Below are 20,087 nucleotides of genomic sequence, written 5' to 3' on the forward strand. Positions count from 1 at the left end.
GGGCCACTCACACAGTGCTCAGATGCCCTGGATCTCTCTGTATAAACTCATTCACCTGACCAAGCTCAATGCAAAACTGACTCACTTTAAAATTTACATATTTATTTCTTGCATAAATAACCTGTCAACTGAATTTAGTACTTTAATTCCAATCAACCATATGGGAGGGAAAAGTATAATAAAACAACACCGAGTAGCAAATCCCATCTTACTATAAGGTCTTCCTATTCACAATGTGCTCATCAGACCAATCACATCAGCTTCCCACAGAAACTATTACCATTCAAAACTGCTAAGTTAAAAAGTGCATTTTCACAGGACCTCCAAAGGATTCAACTGCATTATTAAACATCGAGATGTGTGACACAGGGCTTTTTAATATTCTAATACCTCAATAATCTAAACACTAAAACTTGCTGAGGTGTAGAGGTTCATTAGTACTAATGAGATATGCTTTACCTTCCACCTGGAGATAGCATTGACCTTTCAGCATCTGTTACCGTCACTCGACCACCTATGTACAAAAAAAATTAGATTTAGATTTTTCCAATACTTGAAGTATGACTAATATTTCCAAAGGTCCTAAATACAGAATGACCTGGGGAAGGGAGTTCACAGCTCTGGGTCATCAGAATGAGTATGGTGTTAGTTTAAGAGTGTCCTTCGTTCTCCCCTATAAGGAAGATAATTAGGGATGATAATCACCTAACAGCTTTTATCCCCTCAACCCTCCAGAACCCTCCCTTTAATGAGAAAGCTCTTATTCTTATCAGTGAAACAAATACACCAATACACTATTCCTAAATAAGACAATATCGATGAATAAATGATGCCAGATTTCTATTAAGAGTAGATCTGGATCAGAAGAATTGGAAAACAGTAACTGCTAACAGGTAGAGTGTTCTTCTTGAGGTGATGAGACAGGGTGATAGTTGTACGTCTTATGAATATCCTAAAACCCACTGAATTACACAACATAAAATAGGGAATTTTATGTTTGTGAAAATAAAAAAGGAAAGACTAACCCCCCCCACCCCCGCCCAAATGATGACAAAGATGTAGAACAACTAGAATTCACACACTGCTGGTGGGAGCGTAAACTGGAACAACCACATTGAAAGCCAGTTTGTCAGTGTCTTAAAAAGGTAAATATGTAACTAACTACCATATGATCTCACTATTCCCTTTCAGGTATTTTACCCAAGAGAAATGAAAATATATGTCCACATAAAAACCTGCCCTCAAATATCATAGTGGCTTTCTTTATAACAGCCAAGAAATGGAAACCCAAATATTCATGGGCAAGTGAATGAGTAAATAAATTGTAGTATATCTATACAGTGGAACACTAATTAGCAATAAAAAAAATAACTACCGATACATGAAACATGGATAAATCGCACAACAAGAAGCAAAACAAACAAACAAAAAAGAGTACATACTATAAGATTCCATTTCTGTTAAAAAAAAAAATCTAGAAAATGCAGACACATCTATGCTGATGACAAGAAGATGAGTGATTGCCTGGGGACGAGGCAGAGAGAAGAAAAGAAGAATTACCAAGGGGTGTGAGGAAGCCTGTGGGTGAAGGATGTTTCATTACCCTGATTGCAGTGATGGTTTTCACAGAATATTCATGTGTCACAACTTAACTGTACACTTTAAACAAGTGTAGTTTATTGTATGTCAATTGTATCTCAATAAGCCTATTAAAAAATTTTTACACTGGAAAATACAATCCCATTACAATCGCAACTTTTCAATTACTTTGAAAGCTGGTACGGCAAAAGAGCTGAGTCATACAAACCCACCCACTTGGATAACTCATTATTATAAAACACCCTATAGAAATATTCTTTAATTAACCACCAGGCCCCAATGTTTCAGAACAAGTTTCTAGAATCAAAGACCTCATAAAATACAAATAGCAAAATAAGGATACTTAGTTTACTTAGTATACTTAGAGTACTTCAGGGAAAGAAATACTGATCACGAAAAAGTGAATTTTAATTTAAATATGACAAATAAATCTACACTTTCTCAATCTTAAAACGGGCATATACAAAAACCAACAGCTAACATCATGATGGTGAAAGCCTGAATGCCTTCCACCTAGTATCAAGAACAAGGCGATGTATGCTACGGCCACTTCTACTCAATACTGCATTGGACATCCTTGGCAGAGCAACAAAATTAAAAAATAAAAAGCATTCAGATTGCAAAGTAAACTATCTTGATTTACATACAACATGACTCACTGCAGAAATCCCAGAAATAAACAGGGTCAACTAAGTTGCCAAAGCAATTCCATATACTACAGGGACTATATATTTAAAATGTGTGAACTTTATGGCATGTCAACTATACCTCAACAAAGCTTCTAAAATATTAATCTTTTCATCATGGTGAGAATAACAAAGGTTACTTATCAGAAAACAATATACACTTGGATGTCTATATATTATTTTGCCCTTTCATGTTTACGTTGCTTAAGGGGTTGCCAATGACAACGGTTATTTCCTTTTAAAAGTCTCAAATAACCCTGGCTCCAAAGGGTACTAGTCCTCTAAATATCCCTTTTCCCTTCAAATGGAATGTCTGGCCTTCCCAGAAGGAAGTCCTATTGAAATCCTCTTCTTTCTTCAAGGACCCATCTTAACGCCCTCTTCCTCATAAACATCTTCCTGGGCTTCCTCCAACGAACCTCCACTAACCATTCCTACAGTGTGTACGCTGTGCTCTTCTTGTGGTGACTTTACAGGTTTTTATCTCCACCACTAGACTACCAGCACTAAAAAGCTTTAATGCTTATACATGGTTTCGTATCCCCTCCTCACCCAATCTTATGCCCAATATTTCCGTGCCTGCTCAGTGAACACTATGTAAATTAAATCACTCATAATTCTGGGAAATGAGGGCAGATCCAGGATATGACCTTACACATTGCAAACATAAAACCTGGAATACATCATAAAGCAAGCAGCTGAGTGGAAAACAAAAAACAAGTCTCTGGTTTTTCAGCTCTATGACTTTTCACTGGTTTATATAAACACCATAACACTCCACTCCAAAACGCCTTACAACATATTCTCAAAGAAAATAAAGGAGAAATCATTAAAATGTATTAAATTTGACACAACAGGTTTAGGAACCCATCCTGTTATCATGTAAGCAAAACAATCACTTACCTAGGAGCTTCTTTGGCTCTAGGAAAGGTCTGCATTAAAACAAAACAAAAAACTATACGTAAATACACAAAATTATCATAAACCATAAATTTAAATGGCTTCTACAGTAAACAAGAATTTTAAAAACATATTAACATAACTTAAATATTCAACTTTATAGGAATAAACTGTTGAGGGCAAGGGAAAAAGTACTTCACCTCTTAATGATAAATGAAATCCCTGCTTTGTTCTCCAAAATCCACTTCAGGGTTGCAAGATCATAGTTTTCAGGGTGTTTAAAGGATACTCCTTCTGGAAGCCCCTGCACCACCACAGCTGACTGATCTCGTAGCATCTTTTCATATGGAACAGGTACCACTGTTGATTTGCCTAAAGCTTTCCCTGAGGTTAAGAGATAGGGATGAGGTAAAAAAAAAAGGATAATCATTAAATGGTAAGATATGAAAAAACTAAACCAACATTAGTTATCATGGCTTAATAGATGGCATTCGTGGGGTTTTTTTGGCCACGCGGCTTACAGGATCTCAGTTCCCCAACCAGGGATTGAACCCAGGCCACAACAGTGAAAGCCCGAAATCCTAACCACTAGGCCACCAGGGAATTCCCCGGCATTCATATTTTTGTAATATCTGATTTCAAAACTACTTTCAAATACTATAGGGCCCTATTCCCATGTTAGCAGAAGTCTAAACCTGAAATGAATTCAAAAGGCCAAAATGAAAAAGATATAAAACACTTACATAAAACCCACGCAAAAGGAAAGGAACAATGGCCCCACCCTGGTATAACACAATCTTTTCATATGCAATTCAGCCTCAGAACATGGAACCCTGACAAACCCAACTGTTACCATTAACATACCAGGCAGTTTTTGGTTAATATTCTCATTGAAAACTTATTAGATAAACACACGCTACATTCCCAAATGAATATATCCTGTCAGCTGTCTGTGTGTATCAGTGAGCCCACACATGCTAGAAACTCCATTCCCCAGAGTTGAGTTTTACCTACAACCTCACAGTGCAACCTATATCCTCCCCCTCTTTCCCTTATTCTTAAAAAGAGCTGTTTACTGCATAATTAGACTAACAAAAGGTGGTTTTTCCCGGGGATTTTTTTGGTACGACCAGCACACACGTCAAACATAAACAGCCCTCTTTAGGTGACTGTGACGTGTACTGTAGTTTCTCTGGTGGGGATGCTGACAGTGGGGAAGCTATGCATGTGCGGGGCAGGGTCATGTGGGAAATCTCTGTACCCTCCTCTTAATTTTGCTGTGAACCTTAAAACCGCTCTTTAATTAAAAATAAAACAAAACCTCTAACAGCTACATTTATTTCTGGGCTCCCACAAACTGGAACTAGAAAGTAAGGTCATTTCCATAAAATCTTCTTTTTCCAAAAAAAAGAAGAAGAAAAGAAAGGTCATTTGTAATGTTAACCCAATATTTGGGAATTAACCCATTCATTTGTAAAAGTATGTTACATGAATGTTAAGTCAATTATGTGATCTGCCCTTTAGAAAAGTCAACTGTATAACATATCTTTTAGAAAATTCAAGTGTATAACCCTACCATAGCAAAAGCAGAAATAGTCCTCAACTGTTTTTCTGAGTGTTTCAATCTCTACAGCATCTACATTCATTCGATTCGCCTGCGTTGTTGATTTCATTTTATGCATCTCTGCAGCCTTTTCTTCTTCTTCAACACCTGTAAAATATTAATGATATATAAGGTCCATATCCATTATCTTAATATTTGATTTTTTACTAAGAATATTTTTTCCTAATACTAATAACATTTATGATTTGACAGAAAGGAAAGGGAGGAGGAGGAACTTTAAAAATAAACACCTAGGGGCTTCCCTGGTGGTGCAGTGGGTGGGAGCCCACCTGCCAATGCAGGGGACACGGGTTCGATCCCTGGCCTGGGAAGATCCCACGTGTCATGGAGCAACTAAGCCCATGCGCCACAACTACTGAGCCTGCACTCTGGAGCCCACCTGCAGCAACTGCTGAGGCCCGCGCACCTAGAGCCCATGCTCCGAAGCGGGAGAGGCCACCGCAATGAGAAGCCCGCGCACCGCAACGAAGAGTAGCCCCTGCTCGCCGCAACTAGAGAAAGCCCACACACAGCAACGAAGACCCAACGCAGCCAAAAATAAAAATAAATAAAATCTTAAAAAAATTAAAAAATTAAAAATAAATAAACACCTAAAAGACATAAATGACTTGAATAGAAATGATAAGAAACGGTGATTATCTCTGAAATAAGAGTAGCTATAACCATTCTACAAAGTAAAAATTAGATAAGGTATCCTTCCATTTTAAAACTACTGTTAAGACTAACTACAAGCTTAAATATGGGAAGATTATTACCACAAAAAACATTCTTGTTGCAAAGTTTAACACAATAGCCACTAAACACCTGTGGTTACTGAGCCCTTGAAATGTGACCAGTCCGAATTAAGATGTGTTTTAAGTTTACAATATACACTAGATTTTGAAGACTTAGTACAAAAAACAGTGTGCAAAATACCCCACTGATAATTTTTTATATTGATTACATGTTGAATGATATTTTAGACACCAGTTTAAAATACAACGACTAAAATGAATTACTTGTTTCTCCTTACTTTTTATTAGAAAATTTTAAATTACTTAAGTGATTTACATTACATTATTTCTATTGGACAGTGCTTTTCAAAACTCTGGAAGAGAGCTTAGAATTTTCTTCCAAGAATTTCTAAAACTGACTCATAGGGACTTCCCTGGTGGCACAGTGGTTAAGAATCTGCCTGCTAGTGCAGGGGACGCGGGTTCGAGCCCTGGTCCAGGAAGATCCCGCATGCCACGGAGCAACTAAGCCCGTGTGCCACAACTACAGAGCCTGCGCTCTAGAGCCCGCGAGCCACAACTACTGAGCCCACGTACCACAACTACTGAAGCCTGCGCGTCTAGAGCCCATGCTCCACAACAAGAGAAGCCACTGCAACGAGAAGCGTAGCCCCCCCCACCACAACTAGAGAAAGCCTGCGCGCAGCAACGAAGACGCAACGCAGCCAAAAATAAATAAATAAATAAAATTTAAAAAACAAAACAAAACTGACTCATACACCTATTGATTTGGTTTCAGAAGACAACTATTGATCCTTGTCTGCAGAATAATTTATAGAAACAAATATTAGGAACTTAAGAATTACATCCAAAGATTATTCTCTGTGGCATCAAATTATTGGTAACAAAAAAAAGTATGAATACTAATAGGCAGGGACTACAATTTGCAACTGAGGACAATTCCCCTAATGCTTAGTTCTAACCACTGAAGAACCACATTAGCAAGACAGTATAGGGAACGGAAATGTAAACACAGCTGCCAGTTGGATTACAGTATTCATAGGACAGATGGCAACTGATATACACATAATCAAAGCAACATTATTAATATAAATTTAAATACATAAACAATCAAAGTCTTAAAAATTCTCAAAATGATAAGAAATAAATGGAAAAAAATGTAAATAGATTGCTACCATAAAGCTTAAAAGATTATACGGGGGGGGGATGTTTTACAGTGGAGGGGATATGTTTTTTAAAAATACAATTGAGAATTGAAATTAATGAATTAAGTAAACTATTTTTATTCACCCATTATCTGCTTGTTGTATCATGAATTGGATCTAACTGGATAATGGAAATTTAAGTTTGGATCTTAAAGACATACATATTATACGCTGATAGACATGTTTAAGAAAATGCTGTATCACTGAGTTAACATAAAACCTATGGAGAGTGTTAGGTTAAACACAGATACGAAAACTGTCACACTGTGAGAGGTCCTAGGTATTAACACCCTACAGTAAATTTCTCTACTGCATTTGTTCTGGTATCAAATAAGTACACTACTTGGATGAACTCCTGATGGAGGATCACAGAACTGACTGAGGACAGAGGATAAGATGATTCCACTGAGGGAGTCAAGAAGACCTGTTTAACTTTGCTTCATGCTTACTCAAATTTAATGCACAGAGAAAAACTTTTTTTTTTTCCCAACGCACCAAACATCTATCAGGGAAAGACCTGCTTATCTGAATAAGAAATTTTAATCAGTTTGACATTTCTCTACCTTGTAACATGTTTCACTAATCCAGAGTAATGTCAAGCAAGGAGCACAGTACAATAAACATTTACCATTTTTCTTAAGCTCTTCAGTATTTCCCCTAATATGTTACCATGTCAGTGATTCACTTTTGAGCATTCTGAAATGTCTCCATGGACTTCAGAAAGTCTTTTCTGGGTATAAATCTCATTCAGCTTTAGAAGAAAATACGATGTGTTATCCATAAATATTTAGGTTTAATATTTATGAAATACCGAAGATAAAAATACAATACTTACAGTATTTTACGAAATCTTTCTGAAAATCCTTTCTGGTGTTGACAAAAGCACGTCCTCTCTCTGTTCCAACAACAAATACGTCTGTTTCATACACTGCGATGCAGGCCACTTCTGCCTTGGACTTGGCGAGTTCTTTACACTGAAATACACAAATAGCAAATCTTACGTTATATACAGATGTTTAAAAGCACTGTTTCTGCTGGATGAATAAAAAATCTTATCACTTGACCTGCCTTAATACCTAATGTGGATGAGGTGAAGTTTCTAGTTTTGGCCTTAAGTTATCATACACACAACAGAGTCCCCATTTTTTTTAAGGGACCTCTCTTTCTAACAGATAGTTTACAACCCTGATTTTATTTTATTTTATTTTTTGATATTTATTTATTTATTTATTTTGGCTGCACCGGGTCTTAGTTGCGGCACGCAGGATCTTTGTTGCAGCATCCGGGATCTTTTAGTTGTGGCATGAGGGCTTTTAGTTGAGGTATGCGGGGCTTCTTAGTTGTGGCATGCGTGCGGGATCTAGTTCCCCGACCAGGGATCGAACCCAGGCCACCTGCATTGGGAGCATGGAGTCTTACCCACTGGACGACCAGGGAAGTTCCAACAACCCTGATTCTAAACAGAAGAAATCACACAATTTATAAGAAAAAAAGGTAGAAATCCTTTGTAATCTGTTATAGGTCAAATACCCAAGAAAGAGACTCAGATTTGCACACAGGCTTACTGGCGAGCACTCCCAATAACAACAGCTGTGTGCTGTGAGGGGGCAGGATTCTGCAAAGGGGGAATCAACAGCTGCCACAGATGCACCGCAGAAATTCTGGAGCTGGGATGGGCCTCCCCAAGCAAGGGGAAAGACCCTGGGCAAGGGAGCCTCTGACACTCATAGAAACTGGGGGATTAGTGCCATCAGTCCTGAATGGCGGAGTTGGGGTCTGGAAGCCACACTACAACTTCCATCACATAATCCCACCTCCAGAAGTATCTCCATATGTATACACCAGGAATCCCATTTAGAAGAGTATACTTTTACTGAGTATATTCCTATGAGATTAAATATTCTTTAAACTTTTAAGAGAGTATATACCATTCCATTTTATGGATAAACAATAATTCATTTAGTGCAAACCTTATTGAAAACATTGCTGATTCTAATTATCACTCCTAAGAATAACAATGAAATACTAATCTGGGAACAAAATATTTATGTGTATCTTGAGTGACTTTCTCAGAACAGAGTCAGAGACATGAAACAACATAGTCAAAAAACTCTGACTCTGAAAGTAAATACTTTTAAGGTTCTCAAAACCTACTAACAATTGCTTTCTAAGAAGGTTCTATCAGTTGATAATCCCATCTGCACTTCTAGAAGAGCTAACTCACAATATCCTAGCAAATGTTATTGTGCAACTTTCCCAGAACCATTTAAAAAGGGTACTTTAGGACTTCCCTGGTGGCGCAGCAGTTAAGAATCCACCTGCCAGTGCAGGGGACACGGGTTCGAGCCCTGGTCCGGGAAGATCCCACAAGCCGCGGAGCAACTAAGCCCGTGCACCACAACTACTGAGCCTGCGCTCTAGAGCCTGTGAGCCACAACTACTGAGCCCACGTGCCACAACTACTGAAGCCCACGTGCCTAGAGCCCATGCTCTGCAACAAGAGAAGCCACTGCAATGAGAAGCCCGCGCACTGCAACGAAGAGTAGCCCCCGCTCGCCACGACTAGAGAAAGCCTGTGTGCAGCAACAAAGACCCAACGCAGCCAAAAATAAAAATAAATAAAATAAATTAGAGTATTGTACCTTGGACAGTTTTTTGTAAATTAGGCTAACTTTAGCTTATTTTTCTACTATGTTAAGTGTTTCCCTATTAATGCATAACAGTGCCTCACTGATTTTAGGCATAGAAAAGCTGTTTATGGAATTAAATACATAATTATACATATTTTCTTCTGGTTTTTTAGTTTATCTTAATATGACAATTTTTTAAAATTTTTACTCATCTAGAGTTTAACTTGACACACAATAAAGACTTTTTCCCCCCAAAGAACCTATGTTCTCAGCACCATTTGTTGAAAACTACAGCTTCCTCCATTTGTTTTTTGTTTTTTTAATTTATTTATTTTATTTATTTATTTTTGGCTGCGTTGGGTCTTGGTTGCTGTGTGCGGGCTTTCTCTAGCTGCGGTGAGCAGGGGCTACTCTTCATTGCGGTGCGTGGGCTTCTCATTGCGGTGGCTTCTCTTGTTGCGGAGCACTGGCTCTAGGCACGCGGGCTTCAGTAGTTGTGGCTCATGGGCTCTAGAGCGCAGGCTCAGTAGTTGTGGCTCGCAGGCTTAGTTGCTCCGCGGCATGTGGGATCTTCCCGGACCAGGGCTCGAACCCGTGTCCCCTGCATTGGCAGGCGGATTCTTAACCACTGTGCCACCAGGGAAGCCCCCTCCATTTGTTTTTGATTTGTACAATTACTACCTTCTAATTTCTTAAATGGAAATTACTTGAATAATATCGCTTAAAAACAGTATCTCAAATAAATAATTTTATACCTCCTGTCACGATCAGAAATCTTTTGAACTGTAATAAAGCCACAGTAGAGAACTTGTGACCGAGGTGAGCCGACAATCGTTCCCAGCACAGCGAACAATGCTGTACTGTAATTTTGTTATATGACATTTCTATGATGTGTTATATGGTACATATCTATGAGATGTACCATGGCTGCTCACCTGTAAGGAACTATTATTTACTTACCTTGTGATAAATGAGGGTGCATTCTTGCTGCACTATCCACACTCTTAGTTGGACAACCCTGTCTCCAAAGGCAGTATTTACGAAACAGTAAAGCAAGATTCATGTACTGTCTAAGGATTAGATCAAAGAAATCTATGGGCCAAAGGAAGAAGGATGAAGCCGACCTATACACCTATAAATTATACTTCACAGTATACAACTGGGAACAGGAGGAGAGATCCTCTTACTTCTGCCAAATATGAGAAAACTATAAAGACATTCTAAGGAAGGGAATGGGTCCTATGTGACCCTATTTCATTCTACATAGAGAGTAGTATTAAAGAAAATTATTTAATATCAACAGAATAGGATTTAATCTCTAAATTATTTAACGTTACAGCCACAAATTTTGGCTAACTTTATGACCAAAAGCGAGAAATAAGTGACAGTCAGAAAGTAATAGTAGGAAAAAAAAAAAAAAAAAAAAGAAAGAAAGTAATAGTAGGGACTTCCCTGGTGGTCCAGTGGTTAAGACTCCATGCTCCCAATGCAGGGGGCCTGGGTTCGATCCCTGGTCGGGGAACTAGATCCCACATGCCGCAACTAAGAGCCCACATGATGAAACTAAGACTTGGTGCAGCCAAATAAATAAATACTTACAAAAAAAAAAAAAAAAAAGTAATAGTATATATAGCCACTAACCATTCTAAAATTTCTTTCTTTAAGGAGATAATTTTTTTAATTCTTAAACAGCAGAAAGAAGAAAAAAACTGCCCTAATGGAAAAACAAAAAAGATTCCACGAACTATGTCATATTGAGAACTGTGAGGTTAAATGCTATATAATACTAGTCAACGCTTAAGACACGAAATACACAGCATCCTCCTGCTTAGAATATATAACTTCACTGTGTCAGAAAATACGTAAGTCTGATGTTTCTTAAATCTATGAGTTCAAATACATATTAAGAAAAACATGATAAGCAAACTGTATTACTACCATGATAGTAATATAAAAGTACAGCAAAAGAATACTACTTAATGTTTTGCAATTATATGTACAAGTTTTTTAAAAATAAAGAGTTAACACACTACATATTGGGTAGAAGGTCACAGAATTCAGACAATTGTGAAGCATAGCACACAAAATAAAGAATAGATGGAAAATAGTGAATATGCTCTTATGGCCCAAAACTGTGGGAATGTTCTTTACATAGGTACAATAAGACACCAGCACCACCCTATAATATACAAACTCATTCTGAGTAACTTCAAATATTACACTTAAATTCAAAGTTAATGCTTGCAAAACAAGGGATTGCCTAAGATACTGGGAGGTAAAAAATTGAAATTAAATGTAAAAAATTACACATCCAGATAAGTTAAGAACATTCTGAAACAGGCAATAAAATTTGAAAGGCTTAAATCCATAACTATCACTCAAGCAAAAAAAAATGTGTATTTATTAAAAATAAAAGACACAGTGTATGTTTTCCAAAAACAAATCAATCTCATTCACAAGCCCAATTTTATCCAACTATGGAAAACTTTATAGAACTGCAAAGCCATCTCACCATGGACTCAAGAGCAGACATAAGGAATGTCACCACCATCCTGCTCTCCGAAGACTCCTCATCTTCGACGGGCAGGGTAGACATTGCTACTTGGGCCATGATCCCTAGGAAAGAGAAGTATTAGGAAAGTGAGTGGTAGAAATTCAGTGTCTTGCTCAACATATGTTTAGAGCTGTGAGGGTCCGCCATAAATTGCCTAATTTACAGTTTTCTTGCTTAAGAGAAAAAATAAGACTTAAAAACCAAGTAATCTATCAGTATTTGCCCCAAACTCCTATTACCCTGTAAGATAGAGAATCTATCCCCCAACTTTCCATCTAGTTTTAGTTCCATAAAACTAGGTCAGCATCACCTCCCAAAATAAATTTAGGTGTCACCCAGAACCAGTTAAAAAATTTCCCAGTGAGGAAGAGGTGATGCACTTCACAATCCAGTGATAGTTTATCACAGTTCCACATAGGAAATAGACACAACCTCCCCTTTCTCCCATGCGCACGCTGATTACTGAAGAGTGGGTTAAGTAGACTGAGGTTGGGTGAAGAGAATTCCTCCTTTCTTATTAAGAAGGAAATACGTTGCAGGACAAATAAGAGCTAAGATTCCTTTATAATACATTCTCTTTAGAAAACACTGTCTGATACTTTTGCATCAGCAAAGAGGCTCAGCTGAATTTCAAGCACTATGAAAATACAAACACAAAAACCATTCAACAGTAAGTGCTGGCAAGGATGTGGAGAAATGAGAACCCCTGTGCATTACTCTTAGGAGTGTAAAATGGTACACCCACTGTGGAAAACAGTTTGGTAGTTCTCTAAAAAATTAAACAGAATTACCATGATGCAGCAATTCCACTTCCGGGTATATACTCAAGAGAACTGAAAGCAGGGACTTGAACAGATATTTGTACACTCATGTTCACAGCAGCATTATTCGTAACAGCCAAAAGGTGGAAACCAAAGTGTCCACTGTCAGATGAATAAACAAAATATGATATTATCCATACAATGGAATGTAATTCAGCCTTAAAAAGGAATGAAGTTCTGATACATACTACAATATAGATGAACCTTACAAATATTATTCTAAGTGAGATAATCCAGACACAAATGGATAAATGTGTGATCCACTCACATGAGATTACCTATAATAATCAAATTCATAGAGACAGAAAGTAGAATGATGGCTGCCAGGGTCTAGAAGGAGGGAGCAATGACAATTTATTATTTAACGCATACAGAGTTTTAGTTTGGGATGACAAAAAAGTTCTGGAGATAGATAGTGATGATGGTCACACAACAATCTGAATGTCAAAAAGAGACATGTACCACAATGTTCACTGCAGCACGATTCATGGTGGCCAGGACATGGAAACAACCTAAACGTCCACTGACAGATGAATGGATAAAGAAGATGCGGCATATATATACAATGGAATATTACTCAGATATAAAAAGAAACGAAATTGAATTACTTGTAGTGAGGTGGATGGACCTAGAGTCTGTCATACAGAGTGAAGTCAGAAAGAGAAAAACAAATACCGGATGCTAACGCATATATATGGAGTCTAAAAAAAATGATACTGATGAACCTAGTGGCAGGGCAGGAATAAAGATGCAGACATAGAGAATGGACTTGAGGACAAGGGGTGGGGGGGAAGCTGGGGAGAAGTTAGAGTAGCATTGACGTATATACACTACCAAATGTAAAACAGCTAGCTAGTGGGAAGCAGCAGCATAGCACAGGGAGATCTGCTCGGTGCTTTTCGATGACCTAGAGGGGTGGGACAGGAAGGGTGGGAGGGAGGCTCAAGAGGGAGGGGATATGGGGATATATGTATGCATATGGCTGATTCACTTTGTTGTACAACAGAAACTAACACTGCATTGTGAAGCAATTATACTCCAATAAAGATGTATAAAAAAATTTTTTTAATAGAATAAAAAAAAAACCCACAATGTGAATGTACTCAATGCCAGGGGAACTGTACGTGTTAAAATGGTAAATTTTATGTCATATATATTTCATCAAAATTTAAAAATTAAAAGGCAAAAATACATCCCATAAAGACATTCTAAGAAGCCAAAACCTAAAGCAAATTTTAAAAAATTCTAATACTAAAAGAACTGTCTTTCTATAAATAGCATGCAAATTAGATGCTTATTAAAAAGTACCCCTTTTCAATTTGGTTAATTCTAGGTTTTAGCAAGAGACCAAATAATCAAATGAAACTAATATGAAAGGATGACTAAAAAATTAATGACTGGAAGCATAAATAGAAATTCTAAAAATAAATCTGTGTATATAAGTTAATTTACTAAAGACACCTGGGTGTTCCTTAACTGAAGGCCCAATATTAGAGAACATGCTGAGCTGCTAGCATGAAAAGTTGTTTTGGCTAAAAATGTATGTAAATCTTTTCCCTATTATTAAAGAGGATCATCAGGGAAGGGAGGAGGGGCAAGATACGGATAAGGGATTATAAGGTACCAACTACTATATTAAATAAATAAGCTACAAGGATATATTGAACAGCACAGGAGAATATTATCAATATTTTATAATAACTTTAAATGGAGTACAAGCTATAAAAATATTGAATCACTGTGTTGTACACCTGAAATTAATATAGTATTGTAAATCAACTAAATTTCAATTTAAAAAAAAAAGAGGATGATTTCCCTATTATTAAAAACTGTGATCTAGCTCCACCATCTGTTAGCATGTGAATTAACTGCTAGGCTAGATTTGGGCATCAAAAACTAATGAAGTGGGCTTCCCTGGTGGCGCAGTGGTTAAGAATCTGCCTGCCAATGCAGGGCACAAGGGTTCGAGCCCTGGTCTGGGAAGATCCCACATGCCGCGGAGCAACTAAGCCCGTGAGCCACAACTACTGAGCCTGCGCGTCTGGAGCCTGTGCTCCGCAACGGGAGAGGCCGCGACAGTGAGAGGCCCGCACACCGCAATGAAGAGTGACCCCCGCTCTCCGCAACTGGAGAAAGCCCTCGCACAGAAATGAAGACCCAAAACAGCCAAAGATAAATAAATTAAAAAAAAAAAAAAAAAAAAACTAATTAAGTATACATACTTAGGAAATAAAATTTTATAATAAAAAATTGACACATCCCCATACCTGTTAACAAAAAGAATTTTGTTTCCCAAAACAGAAAAGGCAGTATCAAGCAAGAGAATGGTTAGATGATAGAAATTATTTTCCGTAACAGCCTAGGTCCTGTTCTCTTCTCTTGGATAAATAAGTTTTAAGTAAACTTATAGTAAAATGTGGCTCAGTCAAAATGGACAACAAGGTGTATTATTTTTCCCTAATAACCTTCACTTAGAATATACTATCATGATTTCTGAAAGTTCATAATATATCTTAATAATCTCACTTTTCCTTTAATTCTCTGGCAGGAGAAAAAGATGTGCTCTCATTTTACAAATGCAATGATTTGGCAAGGTCATATAGCCACTATCCCAGGCAGAACATTAACACTAGGACAACGTTCTGCCTACTGCTATTTCCACTTCTCACCCTCAACTGCCACAGATCTGCTATGATGTCAATCACATTCAGTGTGTGATAAGAAATGGGAGGGACGTCATACCAACAGCCTGTGGGGATGCCACAGGCGATGAGAAATCCTATTCCATTACCAGAACTTTTCAAGAGCAGCTTAGTACATTTTGATGGTAAGAACCCTGGAGGTGACCAAGTCCAGTCAGGCTTGATGGGGAAGGATGCATTTTGTTTGGGGCTTTCTGCTCTCTAGAAATGGCTGTATCTGGATTACAAAAGAAATTCACTGAACTGTTCTTTGCCTGTCCCAAGAGGTCATTTCCCTGGATAGTCCTTAGTCAACACTGTTCATGGAACATTCCCTGCACCCTTAACCCGATGACTGCATCCTCTCCTGTTCCCTTTGCCAGAAACTGCCATCACACAGTGGCATTAACAATGAACACCAGAGGACACACGAGGTCAGGCTGGTGACGCAAGCTTACAGAGCATGAGGCATGATGGGCTGGTCCTCACAGAAGCAGGAGCCAGGGAAGCCAGGTTGTGGGTTCCCCAGACCACCAACCTGCTCTGGGACTCCAGTGGGCAACGGCCCTCAGGCTCCTCCTCTATGAACGGAGACTCTAAATCAATCACTTACCGTGAAGGTTCCTTTCACCTCTGACCCTATAAAATAACTCAATTTAAAATAAGAGCAAGATAAAAAAGAAATAAACACTCACATATACCTATCATGTTTTGTTAGTCATCTTTTTAAAATTTACAACCACCCTGTGAGGGAGAAAGAGTAAGAGTAGAAAAGCAAAATGGAAGTATCCAGGGAGCCTAGAAAAAAAGACTTGTGAAGGAGATAGCATCTCATAAGCCACTAGGGCAGGAACCATGCACTCTTTTTCTGATTTAATTTAAACAGGGTGTGTGTGTGTGTCACTAGAAATGAACAACAAATATCACCAGGATATGATCTGTTTTATCTATCCTGTCAAAACTCAGAAGTCTCCCAATTAAAAAGACCATGGGGGTACTTCCCTGGTGGTCCACTGGTAAAGAATTAGCCTTCCAGTGCAAGGGACGTGGGTTCGATCCCTCGTTGGAGAACTAAGATCCCACGCGCTGCGGGGCAACTAAGCCCGCGTGCCACAACTAGTGAGCTCGCGGGCCTCAACTAGAGCCCGCGTGCCACAACGGAGAGCCCACACGCGCCTCAACGAAAGATCCCACCTGCCTCAATGAAAACCCCACATGCCACAACTGAGACCGGATGCAGCAACAGACAGATAGATACGTAGGTAGGTAGAAAGAAAGGAAAGAAAGAAAGAAAAGAAAGAAAGAAGGAAAAGAAGAAAAAAAAAAGAAAAGAAAGAAAGAGAGAGAGAAAGAAAGAAAGAAAGAAAAGAAAAAAAGAAAGAAAGAAAGAAAAAGAAAGAAAGAGGGCTTCCCTGGTGGCGCAGTGGTTGGGAGTCCGCCTGCCAATGCAGGGGACACGGGTTCGTGTCCCAGTCCGGGAAGATCCCACATGCCGTGGAGCAACTAGGCCCGTGAGCCACAACTACTGAGCCTGCGCGTCTGGAGCCTGTGCTCCGCAACGGGAGAGGCCACGACAGTGAGAGGCCCGCGCACCGCGATGAAGAGTGGCCCCCACTCGCCACAACTGGAGAAGGCCCTCGCACAGAAACGAAGACCCAACACAGCCAAAAATAAATAAATAAATAAATATATTAAAAAAAAAAAAAAAAAAAGAAAGAAAGATAAAAAGAAAGATAGATCATGGGGAACTCCCTGGCGATCCAGTGGTTAGGACTCCACGCTTTCACTGCCCAGAGTCCGGGTTCAATCCCTGGTCGGGGAACTAAGATCCCGCATGCCACGCGGCACGGCCAAAAAATAAAATAAAATAAAAATAAAGTGACCATGAAACAAAAATTTAAAGTACCTAAAATGGGACAGTTAGTTCTTTGGAACAAAAAGGAAAATGACCAAAATGATCATGTCCTCCATAAAACAGTAAATATAAAAATGGTAAGGCTTCCCTGGTGGCGCAGTGGTTAAGAATCATCCCACCAATGCAGGGGACACGGGTTCGAGCCCTGGTCTGGGAAGATCCCACATGCCGCGGAGCGGCTAGGCCCGTGAGCCACAACTACTGAGCCTGCGCGTCTGGAGCCTGTGCTCCGCAACGGGAGAGGCCGCGATGGTGAGAGGCCCGCGCACTGCGATGAAGAGTGGCCCCCGCTCGCCGCAACCGGAGAAAGCCCTCGCACAGAAACAAAGACCCAACACAGCCATAAATAAATAAATTTATAAAAAAAAAAAAAAAAAAATGGTAGATCCCCTTTAATCTTTTTAAACACAGAGAAGGAAGAAAAACTTAACTGAGACAATTCAGAAGGTGAGCCCAGGGACTTCCCTGGCGGTCCAGCGGGTAAGACTCTGCACTCCCAATGCAGGGAGCCCGGGTTCGATCCCTGTTCGGGGAACTAGATCCCACATGCATGCCGCAACTAAGAGTCCGCATGCCACAGTTAAAAAAAAAAAAAAAGACCCCACATGCTGCAGCAAAGATCCTGCGTGCCGCAACTAAGATCCAGTGCAGCCAAAAAAAATAAAAATGAATAAATAAATAAATATTACACACACACACACACACACACACACACACACACACACTACATGAAACTAACTTTAAAAAAAAAGATGAGCCCAATGTTAGACAAGAAAATGACTTCTGGGATTTGTACCACAATGTATCTATTCCCCATTGTCTTATCTCTGATGCTGTCTCGGTAAAGGAGGGGTGGTGTGGGGAGAAATGGTGATCTCTCTTTGTCAGGAAGGAGGCAATAATCCAAGGCAGAAAATCAGCAGTCAAGGAAACACCTGGAAGGTATCCCTCTAGAGATGTGTTATCCAATATGGTAGCCAATAACCACAGGTAGTTATTTAAATTTAAATTAATCAAGATAAAGTAAAATTAAAAATTCAGTTCCTCAGTAGTTTTAGCCACAGTTCAAGTGTTTAGCAGCCACATGTAGTGACTTTTGCAGTGAAGAATCACAGATATAGAACTTTTCCATTATCACAAATTAAACTATGTTGAGTAAACTTTTAAATTCTCATGACCTCTTGAGCCACCACGGTAGTAGCTATAGCAAAAGAATGAACTAATCAATGGAAAAGAAACTTAAAGGAACATCAGCCAGGATACAAAGACCAATCCCAACTCTGCGTGAGCATTCTTCACTGCCAATCTCCAAGGATTTTTTTTGTTAATTAATTTATTTATTTGGCTGCGTTGGGTCTCCGTTGTTGCACACGGGCTTTCTCTAGTTACTGCGAGCAGGGGCTACTCTTCGTTGCAGTGTGCAGCCTTCTCACTGCAGTGGCTTCTCTTGTTGCGGAGCATGGGCTCTAGGCACGCGGGCTTCAGTAGTTGTGGCACGCGGGTTCCAGAGCGCAGGCTCAGTAGTTGTGGCGCACGGGCCCAGTTGCTCCGCGGCATGTGGGATCCAACCGGCACAGGGTTCGAACCCATGTCCCCCACACTGGCAGGCAGATTCCTAACCACTGCGCCACCAGGGAAGTCCCAATCTCCAAGGATTATTGCTACAAGAGTATCCCCATAGAACAGAGTACCAATGTAGCCTGCCTGAGAAAAAGAACACAGAAAAGGAACAGAGAAGTACAGTTTTATGATATAGTAAAGTTAAAATGCATACACAAGACATCTGGGACGCAGATTCTCAGAATAAATTAGTAAAATTACAAAGAGCCTAACCCACTATGAGTACAGTGACCTTGCCTTAATGATCAACTAGCATCATCTACCTGTCATGTTACATATTCTTACAGAACAAGTTATTTAAATAGCTGCATAATAGCCCATCGAAATGGAATCATACAATTTCTCTCAACATCTTCATAAAATTGGCTTTTGCCTTTTTATTTCTGTATTTTAAAAATGCTGAAATATAGCATGAAAATCTTTATACCTCTTAATACATAATGCTAAAATTTTTCCATTGCTACCAGAAATGTTTAAAAACACTAAATTCATCAGTCTCACCAACATATTGGAGAACTATGACCTAATCACTATGAATACCTTATTATTACTAAAACAGCTGAATTTCTTTGCTTACTAAAGAAACACTTCTCATAGTTTTATAATCTGTATTTCTTCCTGAGTGACCCATCTACTTAGGGTCCTATGCCCATTACTAAACTGACCTCTGATGATGACTACACATTGCATAAACTGTCAGAATTCTGATAATTATTATGTGGATATAGCTCCTTAATTACTCAGCTTTTGTGTATGTGTATTTTAATTCTGTATTCTTAATGCAATATTATTTGTTTCGAACAATTTAATTTTCATTTTGATTTAACCACATACATATTTATGAAATTCTTTGCTCATTCTTTTCTTGCATCTCAGATTTTCCTTCTGCCTAAAGTTAATCCTTTCTTTCTCATGGCAAACTTACTGTTTGCTAAAAATTCTTTATTCTTGAAAGATACTTTCAACTAGGATAAGAATCTGGGTTGACAAATACTTCCTGTCAGCACACTGAGGTTATTTCATTATCTTTTGGCTTCATTTTATTTTGGCTTCCATTGTTGCTATTCAGAAGTCATCTAGAATCTCTTTTAAAGGTAATCCCAATCCTCACCCCTGCT

General features: G+C 38.8%; 1 protein-coding gene across 5 annotated transcripts in view; it reads right to left on the reverse strand.

Annotated features, from left to right (window-relative positions):
* Nucleotides 1-20,087, reverse strand: part of GTF2I (general transcription factor IIi) — a 99,842-nt gene that overhangs the window by 64,333 nt on the left and 15,422 nt on the right. For all 5 annotated transcript variants that reach the window (XM_061210004.1, XM_061210002.1, XM_061210006.1 and 2 more), the window contains exons 2-7: nucleotides 11,891-11,994; nucleotides 7,584-7,722; nucleotides 4,762-4,896; nucleotides 3,386-3,569; nucleotides 3,189-3,217; nucleotides 460-514 (exon numbers count right to left, since the gene is read on the reverse strand). In XM_061210004.1, the coding sequence (XP_061065987.1) occupies nucleotides 460-514; nucleotides 3,189-3,217; nucleotides 3,386-3,569; nucleotides 4,762-4,896; nucleotides 7,584-7,722; nucleotides 11,891-11,989 (641 nt within the window). In that variant the 5' untranslated portion in view covers nucleotides 11,990-11,994. The remainder of the gene's footprint in view (nucleotides 1-459; nucleotides 515-3,188; nucleotides 3,218-3,385; nucleotides 3,570-4,761; nucleotides 4,897-7,583; nucleotides 7,723-11,890; nucleotides 11,995-20,087) is intronic.

This window comes from Eubalaena glacialis, chromosome 13, assembly GCF_028564815.1.
Source record: "Eubalaena glacialis isolate mEubGla1 chromosome 13, mEubGla1.1.hap2.+ XY, whole genome shotgun sequence".
NCBI classification, from domain to species: Eukaryota; Metazoa; Chordata; class Mammalia; order Artiodactyla; family Balaenidae; genus Eubalaena; species Eubalaena glacialis.